The following is a 12,388-nucleotide window of genomic DNA, read 5'->3' on the forward strand; positions in this document are numbered from 1 at the left end:
AACTCATGGGGCAGGACTCTGGGAGAAAGGAGGAGGAAACTGGAAAGGGGTATATATGCTTGTGCACACGACTGTGAATTTCGTGCATGCTTTTTGTGAACTATCACACTTGCTCCTTCTACCAGTTCATGGATGGTAGAAATAAAAAGCCTTTTCTCCGAACTATTCCTTGAGTGTCTGTTGACTCCCACTTCCCTTTCCCAGGCGCAATATTTTTCCCACCCGGGGGCAAAGCCTCATAAGGCTACACTACCAGTCATAGTCGGCCTCCACCGGACTTCGATATGAGCCATCCTGCAGAATGGCTGCAGTGGCTCCGCCGAATAAGGAGCTACGTCCAGCTGCAAGGCTTCACTACGGAGGCAGACAAGGTGGATGTGCTACTGACGGTGCTGGGAAGTTCTGCCATCACTCTACTGGAAGGTCTGATGGCACCCAGGGACATAGAGTCATGCACTTTCGATGAGCTGACACAGGCTATGACAAGATACCTCGTGCCTCAGCCAACTAAGAACCACTGCCACTATTGAAGGAGGTGAGGACAGGTGACCCCACCTAGGCCCGAAGTCACCCTAGGCCTCAAAACCAAATTTCCCCTTTCTCTCTTCTAAAAATCCACTGCTTCAGCTTTTCTCTGCTCTTCTCTGCTTTCTCACAAGATGCTGCTGCATAGGCAAAATGTTATTTTTATCAGTACGAGAGAGCTTCAAAAAGCTAATGAATGGACTATATCAATGCCAAGAATAAGCAGGCCTGGGAACTGACTCTTATCTCATTCAGTTGCAACGCATCTTGGACACGCTGAAATGCAAGGCTCCTCAACCCCCTTGGCTTCTCATCCCCCTTTCCAGGGAAGAGTTCCAAGAGTCCCAAAGACAGGAGCTTTCTGTTCATGCTCAGGAAACTCATCATGGGACAGGGCTCCTGAGGAGGGGGAAAAGGGGGAGGGAACTGGAGGGGAATATATGCTCTGTGCAAATGGCTGTGAACTTGTGCCTGTTTGTGAAATTATCACACTAGCTCCTTCTACCAAGCCCGGATGGTAGAAATAAAGCTCTTTCTCTGAAATTATCCCTTGAGTGTCTGTTTGACTCCCATTTCCCTCTCCCCGGGTGCAATGCTCTTCCCACCCGAGGGCAAAGCCTGAAAAGGCTACACTATGACTTTGCGCACAGAGAGCAACAAGTGCAAGAGTCAGCGAGTGAATACATCACAGAGCTCCGGGCGATTGCGATGTATTGTCAATTTGCTGACATCGAGGAACGACTTCTTGAAAGGATCATCAGTGGCGTGCAAGACAGCCATTTCCGCCACAAGCTGCTGGCAAAAGACGACATCATGATGATGGAAGCAGTGAATATAGCCACGGCCTTTGAGAAGGATAACGCCCACAAGGCGGCCCACAGCCCACATACCAAAAGGAGAACTCATTGTATCCAGCGAGACCGGTTGTATTCCGTAGATTCCCACAATGAGTATGTCCACCAAGCTTTGGACCAATCCGACCAACATGACTGCTCCCAAGCTACGAGTGCATCGTAGAACCAGCGGTCATCTGATGCACCTCGAGGGACCTATGCCAGCTGCGGAGAAAACCACAAGCGTCGGACATGCAGGTTTGGGACGCCACATGTCGCCGCTGTGGGAAGACTGGGCACATTGGTCGAGTCTGCTGCTCCAAGACTTCCGGAGCACGACCCAAGCAATGTGTCCACGAGGCCTACATAGAGGAGGAGTTACAGTCCATCTCTCCAGCCAGGGAACTTCAACTTCCGTCCCCGGGGTCCAGTAAGCTTAGGATACAACTCAAGATAGAGGGAACCCCGTGCACTATGGAGTTGGATACCAGCTCATCCTACTCCATAATATATGTGGTGCGGGGGGCTCCAAGAGGGTTCTCCCCGGGGTACACTGTGTACATCCGAAACTATGGGCCCGGACAGGGTTGGGTCCCTGGTATCATTGCCCATTGTACAGTTCTGGTTTCCTACAAGGTAGGGTTGGAGGGGGGATTGGTTTGGAAGACACCTCGACCAGATCAGAGCCAGGGCACCTCCGAACACGGAACTTCAAGCAGAACCAGAGGACAGAGAAATGGGTACTTCGGGAGATTCTGTGCCTAGGCCAGGGTGGGAACCAGACGGGTTGCGGGTGACTGAGTTACTTCAGGCCAGAATCCTCAGTGGCTCCATCGGCAGTGACCCCTTTGGAGCCGGCCTCACTGACCGCCCCAGACTGCGGGTACCGGAGGAACCTCCTGGGTCACCCACTCGGGCACAAGAACTGCGACGGTCCCAGAGGGTGCGGAAAAGGCCGGCACACCTTGATGACTATGTTTGTTCCTTTTGTTAGGAAGTTGGGGGAGAGGAGTGTTATGTATTGTGTTTAACACATTTTATGTTACAAGGCGCGTTGGTAGATGAACGTTCTAATGGCAAGTAAGCGCATGCACTTCAACTGTCAACGGTCAGTTCATGCTCAAAATTATTAGTGTGTTGTCCAGTCAGTTTGGTTCTTGTGTTCCTATGAGTGAGCTGTTGTCACTGACAAATGTTGAATAAACTTAGTTGAGGAACTTATACTGCCTTGGGCTTCTGACTTATTCCGAACATTTAATAGATTGGAATTGGCTGAGGTTGAAACAGAGAAAGAAAAACAAAGTTGAAGCATCAAGGGCGGTTCACAGAATAAAATACAAGATAAAAACAAAAGTAAATAATTAAAACCCAAGCAACAAAACAGTAACACACACACACTTTACATTTCAAAGGCTGTAGGATATTAATCAGCCAAAGGCCTGGTTGAAGAGAATGTTTTCACCTGGCACCTAAAAATATATAATGAAGGCACCAGACGAAGCTCCCTGGGGAGAGCATTCCACAAACAGGGAGCCACGACAGAAAAGACCCTGTTCTCGTGTTGCCAGCCTCCGGACTTCTCAAGGAGGAGCCACACGAAGAAGGCCCCCAGATGAGGAACACAGTCTCGAACTGTTTACATGGGGAGAGGCTGGTCCATGAGGCTCTTTTGTCATCAGGAATGCATCACTGGTGTGAGGGTGTGTGGGCAGTTTCCCTATTTTCCAGGGACAGTCCCGGATTTACAGACACTGTCCCAATTTCTGATTTGATCCTGCAATGTCCCGCTTTTCCTCAGTACATCCCTATTTTCATCCAAGAAATGTTGGAGGGTATAGTAGGACGTCCCTATCTTCATTGGAGAAATGTTGGAGGGTATGGAGTTATGCGACCCCCTGAGCCAAGGAGATAAGTAACTACAAAAACTTTAGAAGATATCTGAAGACAGCCCTGTATAGGGAACTTTATATAACAATGATTTTAAAAGTTCCCTATACAGAGCTGCCTTCAGATATCTTCTAAAGCAGGCATAGGCAAACTCCAGCCCTCCAGATGTTTGGGACTACAATTCCCATCATCCCTGACCACTGGTCCTGTTAGCTAGGGGTGATGGGAATTGTCCCAAAAATCTGGAGGGCCAGAGTTTGCCTATGCCTGTTCTAAAGTTTTTGTAGTTACTTATCTCATTGGCTGTTGGAAGCAGCTCAGAGTGGCTGGGGCAAGCCAGTCAGATGGGTGGGTTATAAATAATAAAATTGTTGTTGTTGTTGTTATGGAAAAGGGTGTCACTATTTTCATCGGAGAAATGTTGGAGGGTATGTGTGTGGAACTGAACGTTCCTCCCCATGCACCGCTTTTCTGATACCGATCCCCACTCCTTTTGTCTTTGGCTGCTGTTTTTTTTTTTAAATAATACCCAGAGACATTCAATTCAGTCACATATTTAACCACGGAGCTGCTGACCTTCCCAGTTTGACTTCCCTTTCTAACCATTAGAAAATAGGATTAATGGACAGATTAATAAGAACAACAACATTCAAAGGGATGGATTTTTTGGTGTACAGTATTACAAAGGAATTTCTTTAATACCAAAACGTTTTCCTTCCTGTCAAAAACCACCCCCAGTCAGAATGCAATCTTAGCATAACAAAAGGCAGCACCTTTGCTCAGAGCCACTGTCCCAGCTACACAATTGTTTATTGCTCATAAACGAAACTTAGAATTTCCTTTACTTAGAAAACAACCTGCCCACCCATATTTGGCTCTCTATTGGTTTTCCAGTTTTCTAAGATGAATGGAATTTCACTAATTTGAGTAGGCTCTGGGAATTCCAAATTTGTCTCATCACATCTCTATCCCTGCAATCAAGAAGGCTGGTGTTTTATTGCAACATGCTTCTGGCAACACTAATAGTGCATTAGGTGTGGATTTATTCTGCTTTATTCGTTGTCCTGCGATGGTTCCCCACTGCTGCCACATTTCTTGCTCTCTGGAGGGACAGTAAAATAGAAGCCGCGCAAGCCCCCACCCTGGTCTAACCTCTGTCCTGAACCCCTGGCCTACCTGGCAGGAAATTCGTATTCCTTCCAGAATTCAAAGTCCAGGGGTCAATCCAAACAAGCAAATTCCAAAGGTCTGGAAACACAGTCCAGGGTCAATCCAGGTAGCTAAGTCTGAAGTCCAGCAGTCAGGATACTGTCCAGAGTCAAACCCAAAGCACAGCCCCATAGAGGTTCAGGAGCATCGAAGTCAAGGCCCATCAACATGGGCAGTTGAGCAGAAACAGCACCTTAGTTCTGCTTCAATTTTGTACTTTATGTGCTGATGGCAGCATCTGGGCTTGATGAGCCAGGTGAGCCTCACCTGTTCTGAGCCTACTCCAGCCAAGGGAACACACACCTCCTCCCAGAGCTAATGAGACTCACCTGGCCAGCTAGGGAGCTGGCTGTGGGCCCTTGCCTGCCTCAGCCTCCTAGAGCAGGGATGTCCAACAGGTTGATTGCGATCTACTGGTAGATCCCCGGGAGGTTTTGGTAGATCGCGGTCGTCGATCGCTGGCTCCCTTTCCTTAGTGGTGGTAAAATAGAATCCGCCCCCGCCCTCCGTCCTCCATTGTTGCATGATCTCCAGAACGTAAGATGGAGTTTTCGCAGTGATCTTTTGGCAAGCAACTTTCCCCCTTTCCCCTAAAAAAGCTCAACAACTTTGACCTGAACCGCCCCCCCCCCGCAACCCCCCCAAAGGGGTAGATCACTGCCAGTTTTTTATTCTGTGAGTAGATCGCAGTCTCTTAGGAGTTGGCCGTCCCTGTCCTAGAGCACCCCTCCCCACTGCTCCTACGCCTCAGAGCCCACCGTGTTCATGGAGACAGGGGCCCTTCTGGATCTGGTGATGGGTCCTGCTGCTCTGGTTTCTGTGCATTGACCCCCTATCCCCTCGCCACCCCCTGTGCATACTTCCTTCCCCATCGACCCCTGCACATTGAGAAGGAGCCCTGCCTTCCAAAATGGAAGATAACCACAAGTGTTTTTCCACCCTCAACTGGTGAAGGTTTTGGTGGAAAGGCCTTTCACGCAAAGCTCTAATTAGCCAGGCATATAAAAGAAGGATAAAGTTTTTGTTATAAGAATTTTAAGGTCATATATAAAAACATTAAATGTTCATAACTTTATATATAAACCACATGTCTGAAACCCCACAGATTAGGTCCTGAACAAATTGACCTCAAATATTTCTCTGCAAGGTCAAAGTGGGAAACCTCCCCATTGTCTCTTTCTTCACAAATCCTGTCTTAAGGGCACATTCAAGATATGAACAAGGTGTGAGCCTGTGACCTGTGACCTGGATTCAGGAATTAAGTAGTTATAATAACAAAAGAGTGGCCAAAACCCAGATGATGCAATCAAGTAACTTGCCAGACAGGAGATAAACAATGCACTCAGATTTCTGTTGTAGACTGCCTTTTCTGTGATGTATGTATGATGCTTCTGGGGGTGGTATTGGACTCCTGGGCAGGCAATTTAAAATGTTTATATAAGGGCAGGCACACCTTTGTTCTGGCTCCTCCTCCTCTCTCCTGCATGTGGGGGAGCACCCTGTTGCAACAGTTAATAAAGATCAGGTTTACCAGCTGCTTTGCTTCTCAATATTCTCTGGTTGGTCTCTGTTATTTTCTCCTATCGATAGAGAACCTACAAAAGGACTCTATATGGGCTCTTGGGTACCGCATAAGGGAAAAGGAGCAGTTTTTTTTTTCTTATATCACTTTCTTCCTCAAAGATCCACCTGAGGCTAAAGACGAGGCAAAGGAGGAAGGTTGGGGGAAGGGTTTTATCCTGCCTTAGTTGCACTATAGCACAAGAGTGTCCTTCCAGATAGAAGTACCTATTTCACAGAAGAAAAACGGGCAAAGTGTCAAACTCTACCTCCCACAAAAAGAGGCAAAACACCTACACCCCTTTCAAGAAATAGAGCAAGGTGGAATCGGGGACCTCTTTTTAAAAAAGGGACCCCTCCTTAACCAAACAACAACAACAAATCCAAAAAAATTCCCAATTAAGAAAAATAGGAGGGACAGGGTGCCTTTATTTGGCTATTTATTTGGCGTCTTTATTCATCTAAACATATGTCTATCCCTGTATTATTTTTTAAAAACCAAAACTCATTTTAGAAGAGTTACAAAGCTCTTACAGGGGTTTTTAATATTGTTTTGGGTGGCAGGAGCCATGATGTACCAAACTCTAGTCGATCAGTGCTGTTCACATACCCTCCAACATTTCTCCCATGAAAATAGGGACGTCCCATTCCATAATGATAATTTTACTATTTATACCCCACACATCTTACTGGGTTGCCCCAGCCACTCTGGGCAGCTTCCAACATACATAAAAACATAATAAAACATTAAGCATTAAAAAAACCTTCCCTACACAGGATTGCCTTCAGACAGCTCAAGGGTCGGATAACTCCATACCCTCCAGTGAAAATAGGGACATCCTAAGGAAAAGTGGGACATTCCAGGATCAAATCAGAATGTGGGACGGCTTCTCTAAATCAGGGACATCCTTGGAAAATAGAGACACCTGGAGGGTCTGTATTCACATTTAGCTTCTGCAGCAAACTGACAAAACTGGTTTTTCCAGAGCTCAGCTCTGAAATGAGACTAAAGCAAGAGTGCTCTCGCAGAGCAGATAATCTTACTTCTATACGCTGACATATTTTCTCACGTTTAAGTTTTAATGTCTTTCACTTCTCTGCCCTCCACCCTTCTCCCCTTCTTTGTCAATGTTTCCATATCCTCCACAGACAATGGAAATAAGGCGGCTCTGGATTGCCTTACTTAGAAGAGGGGTTGGGAACCTCCAGCCCACAGGCCAAACCTGGCCTGGCAGAGAGCCAAAATTTGGCCCATGAGGCCATTTCCCCCAAACCTGCTGTGCACCTGACAACATATAGGACATCAGGTGTGGAGCAAATAGGATAGATGGGCTTTGCAACCAGGTTCCTGGTAGGCAACTTGACTGTGCAGTCAATCCCCACAGAAAGCTGCCACTTTAGGCATCAAGCCTGCTGGATTGACTGTGCAACTGAGTTCCTCATGGGGATTCCAGCCACAAAGCTCATCCCAGCAGAAATCAGCTTCGCCAGCCCTGGGCTCTGCACTTGAGAACCACTGAGTGCTGGGCTCACGAAGCGTTTTGCACAGTGCTTCCCAAATTCCTGACAGCATTTCCCAAGTGCTGAACACAAGGCTGGAAAAGCCCTTGTGTTCTGTTTCCCAAGCACCCAACCATCAGCTTAGGAAGCGCTGCACAGGGGACTGGAACAGGTGGGCGAAACAACCCACCTAGCAATCATCTCATGCCATAATGACATCAGATGATGTCCACCCACCCATCTAGAAGCTTCCCCACCTCTGCCCTAGAACAGAGGGGAACATCCAATGTACCACTAGGCTGCCTTTCCATGCTTCCTTAAAAGGCAGTGGCTCTCTCTCTCTTCCCAAGATATATTGAGACAGCCGGTGCCCCTGGAATTTTGGCAGCCCAGGTCCAGTGCTTTTTTCCTACAAAAAAAAAATTGTTTAGGGGTACTCTCATTTTGGCTCAAGAAAATCGTCATTTTATAGTTCAAATCAGGAAAAATAAATACAGTAAATGGACAAAATTACAAAGATTCACAAAATGTTTAGGGGTATGTGTACCCCTGCGTACCTCTAAAAAAACAGCACTGCCCAGGCCTAATTTATTTCTAGGGTGGGTTTGGTCCTCCTGAGAACCACGATGCCACAGCATGCAATCCTTTCACACAGCTCCACTGGTATCAGGAGATTTGGGACAGGTGGGAAGAGCCCACAAGGTATGTCCATGCTAGCATTTTTCCAGGTTATGGAAGAGATGCAATACTAAACTGAGGAGGATCCATGAACCCAGGCCATTTTATTTCAGTTGACTGAAGATCTTTTGTTAAGGCTCATTGTGTTTTACAAGTTGAAACAGGCAACACTGAGCTCAAGGGAACTTACTTTAGATAAGCATCCATGGAATTGCAATCAAGGCGCCTGGCTGATCAGGAATGTCAACCCAGGTATCTTCAGCCAAAGTACAATTTTGCCTCCAGAATGTCAGCGTTTTTCAGGGTGGATTCAAGCCCAAACATAAATTTAGGTTTGCACAAGTAAAATGGATCAGTATGTGCTCTCCAGCAACAAACCCACTTTAAAAAAAGAAGACTTTTTGCAGTTAGGAAAGTGATGGGGAAACCCAATAAAAAGTGGGGAATAAGCAATTGATTGACAGAAGACGTGTTACCTCCATGCAAGCAAATCAGGATAAATGCCGAGTGTCAAACATTCATCCTGGTTTGCTTGCACACAGCTTATGTGGAGGTTTATATGTTACTCCACCACCGTCTTCTCTTCCCCTCCTCGCATACACACGCTTATGTTGTCAAACAAAGGGAGCACGTGGGGAAAGCAAGAATGTGGCAATTGGCCGGTGGCAGTGAAATATGTCATGTGGATTTCAAAGCTGTGTGCTGTACCTTTCTGTGCAATGTTGGGATTATTAGGAGGACAGGACATTCCCCTGGGCAGTTTAGGTTTCAGTTAGGAATGGCCAGAATCTCCACTAGGCTGGCTGTGTGTTGGGCACACTGGACCTTGCAGTGAATTCCAGAGCAAGAAGAATCTCCAGATTGCCTTTCTCCAACCGGGGAGTCCAAAAGCAGAACTGGGGAGCTTACTGGGAAGGTCCTTCACAGATCATTCCACACTACTCTGGCAAAGGCCTTTTTTCCTCAACACACATGTGGGCAAATGTGCCTTTTCTATTCATCTTGTAGCCAGCAAACCACAACAACATTCTTTTTTCTTTCTTTTTTTGCAGATCTTCTTTATTGAATTTTACATTGCATATTTAAATTCAAACATTAAAGATCATCATCATTTAGGATTCCCTGAATCCTTTGACTCCCCTCTGCCCTTCAATGGTTACCATTTTCAATCTTTTTTTCAACTGCTTCGCTTATTTCCTCTTTTTTTTTTTTTTAATAATCCATTTTTACAGTCATACCTCATCTTATGGACGCTTCAGGTTACGTGATTTGGGTTGCGGACCGCGGGAAACCCGGAAGTACCGGAACGGGTTACTTCCGAGTTTCGCCGCTCGCACATGCACAGAAGTGCCAAATCGCGCCGGTGCCTGCGCAGACGCTGCACTTCAGACTGTGAACGCTGCGGGTTGCAGACGTGCCTCCGTCACAGATTATGTCCGCAACCCAAGGTTTCACTGTACAAGGAGAAGGGGCACAAGGAGAAAGGGACGACAGAGGACGAGATGGTTGGACAGTGTTCTCGAAGCTACCAGTATGAGTTTAACCAAACTGTGGGAGGCAGTGGAAGACAGAAGTGCCTGGCGTGCTCTGGTCCATGGGGTCACGAAGAGTCGGACACGACTAAACGACTAAACAACAACAACAAATAGTATGACCTGGCTCATCTGGGTTTCGGGCATGGCATCGGGTGTGCAACTGTGAGCTCCATTTCCTGTTGAAATGGACATGCATGGGCTTGTCTTTGGCATTTAGATGACAGTATGAAACTGGTTTTCTAAGAAAACTGAATGCTTTTCAGCTTTAAACCGTTCCCTTGGGCCATCTTCCCCCCTGCTCTTCTCTTTTGTTTTGCTAAGAGATCCCGGCTGCTCAAAGGGGAAGCCCCTACAGTGACATTCATGGTGATGAAGTAACCCTGTTTGTGGTTTTTTTTCCGCTAGGGTGTGGCAGTAGAGGAAAACGTAGAGGGAAAGCAAAAACCGGGTGGGAGGATGCTTTCCTGAGCACTGTAACTTGCTTCATCACCTGCCTCTTTAATACCTGCCCAATCTCCTTATTAATCTCTTGTTAGGAAGCGGATTAGCTACAGGAAGGGCGGTCAGAGAAGCCTGACGAAAATGGAGAAGGAAGCAGTACTTGCTGCTCGTCTGTGGTCGGGAATGAAAATGTCAGGAGCCGGAGTCAGGTGTAGGTCAACAATATAAAAAAAACACCCACCATTGTCAGTGAAGTTAACTCTTTATTCAAAGAAACCAAAACAGCACAGTGGTACCTTGGGTTAAGTACTTAATTCGTTCCGGAGGTCCGTTCTTAACCTGAAACTGTTCTTAACCTGAAGCACCACTTTAGCTAATGGGGCCTCCTGCTGCCGCAGCACGATTTCTGTTCTCATCCTGAAGCAAAGTTCTTAACCTGAAGCACTATTTCTGGGTTAGCCAAGTCTGTAACCTGAAGCGTATGTAACCTGAAGCATATGTAACCCGAGGTACCACTGTACAGGCAAGTGATTCCAGCAACTCTTCTCAGTAGGTCTTGCCCCAATGAAGCAGTTGTGAGGACTGAGGTTTCCTGCTTTCCCCTTCTCTCCACGGTTTTTTCCAAGCAATCGGAAACCGCGTCTGCGTGAAACCACTCTCTCCTTCTCATTTCTCTGCAGATGAGGCAGGCTGTTGAAGAATCCAGGGAGTCTACCTGCGCCTTCAGATTTCACTCTGAACAGTGGCTTATCTTTGTTGTGTAGGCTAATCAGGAAACTGACACACATCTTTACAAGCACAAACTTGGGGCAGCTGTTTCAAAAGGGCCAAATATTTAAAGGTCCAGTCTTTCCAGTTTGCTTCACGTTCAAGTTTGCTTCACATTCAAGTTTCAAGTTTGCTTCTCCCGTTATAAAATCTGGGCGTGGTAAGCTTCGGGGATGCCTTGCAGCTCTGAGAACATCATAAGAGCTCTGGAATCAGGCCTGTGTCCCATCTTGTCCAGCATCCTGTTCTCACATGAATTAGTGACGCCTGTAAGCAAGACCTGCGCCAAAGAGAGCACTTTTCCCTCCAAAGGTTTCTAGCACCATGACTTCCTCTGACTCTAGGATCTAGGCGTGCATTTCATAATGCCCTAAAGGTAAAGGTAAAGGGACCCCTGACCGTTAGGTCCAGTCGCGGACGACTCTGGGGCTGCGGCACTCATCTCGCTTTATTGGCTGAGGGAGCCGGCGTACAGCTTCCGGGTCATACGGCCAGCATGAGTAAGCCGCTTCTGGCAAACCAGAGCAGCGCACGGAAACGCCGTTTACCTTCCCGCCGGAGAAGTACCTATTTATCTACTTGCACTTTGACGTGCTTTCAACTGCTAGGTGGGCAGGAGCAGGGACCGAACAATGGGAGCTCACCCCGTTGCGGGGATTCGAACTGCCGACATTATGATCGGCAAGTCCTAGGCTCAGTGGTTTAGACCACAGCACCACCTGCGTCCCATAATGCCCTAAAGACCTGTAACTTTTGCGCCAACCACTTCAATAACACAAGTGCTAAATGCAGTTATTAAGGAAATAGGATCCTCGTCGTTCGTGCTCACATAGCACATTGGTGGTGCTTTGAGAACCTTTGCTGCTCTGTGCACCCGGAACACTAGAGTGAACATCCTTTATTTAAAAGAGGCTTTTCATCTGAAACGAGAATTTCCTCCATCATTATGAATGTCATATCAACGTTGCTGGATCAAGGATAACAGAGAAACTTCCCAGAACCCTTGGAAATTTCAGTGTGTCACACATGAATTCTGAGCTGTAGAACACAAAGCAAAGGGGGAAGAAGGCAAAGGTGATCTGTATCCTACTGTGGGTTTTTTGTTTTGTTTTGGAAGACCTTTCTTTCTCAACCAACTTTTTAAGTGGAATCATAGAATTGAAGACTTCGAAGGGACCATGGAGAATTATTGATTGATTGTAGCCTGTATCTGCACTGGATTTGAATTGTTTTTGTAGATGAAGATGATGTACCTCTGCGGGATGTTTTTTTAAAAAAACTGTTGATGTTATTATTGTTAATTGCTTTGAGATGTTTCATAGGAAGCAATTAACAAATGGATTTAATTAGATAAATTAGCATTCAGCAAGAGCAGGTATCCGGCTTGCTCAGACCAATAAGCAGACCCTTTTGCAGGAATTAACAGCACAGGAGTTAACCAAGAGAGGGGCA

The 12,388-nt window shown here is 46.6% G+C and overlaps 1 protein-coding gene across 1 annotated transcript in view; it reads left to right on the forward strand.

Annotated features, from left to right (window-relative positions):
• Positions 1 to 264: 264 nt before the first annotated feature.
• The window catches only part of IL23A (interleukin 23 subunit alpha), a 39,866-nt gene continuing 27,742 nt past the window's right edge, over positions 265 to 12,388 (forward strand). Inside the window, exon 1 of the mRNA XM_083599536.1 lies at positions 265 to 1,616. Coding sequence (XP_083455662.1) covers positions 1,611 to 1,616 — 6 coding nt within the window. The 5' untranslated portion in view covers positions 265 to 1,610. The remainder of the gene's footprint in view (positions 1,617 to 12,388) is intronic.

Source organism: Podarcis filfolensis, assembly GCF_964270895.1.
Source record: "Podarcis filfolensis genome assembly, chromosome: 2".
NCBI classification, from domain to species: domain Eukaryota; kingdom Metazoa; phylum Chordata; class Lepidosauria; order Squamata; family Lacertidae; genus Podarcis; species Podarcis filfolensis.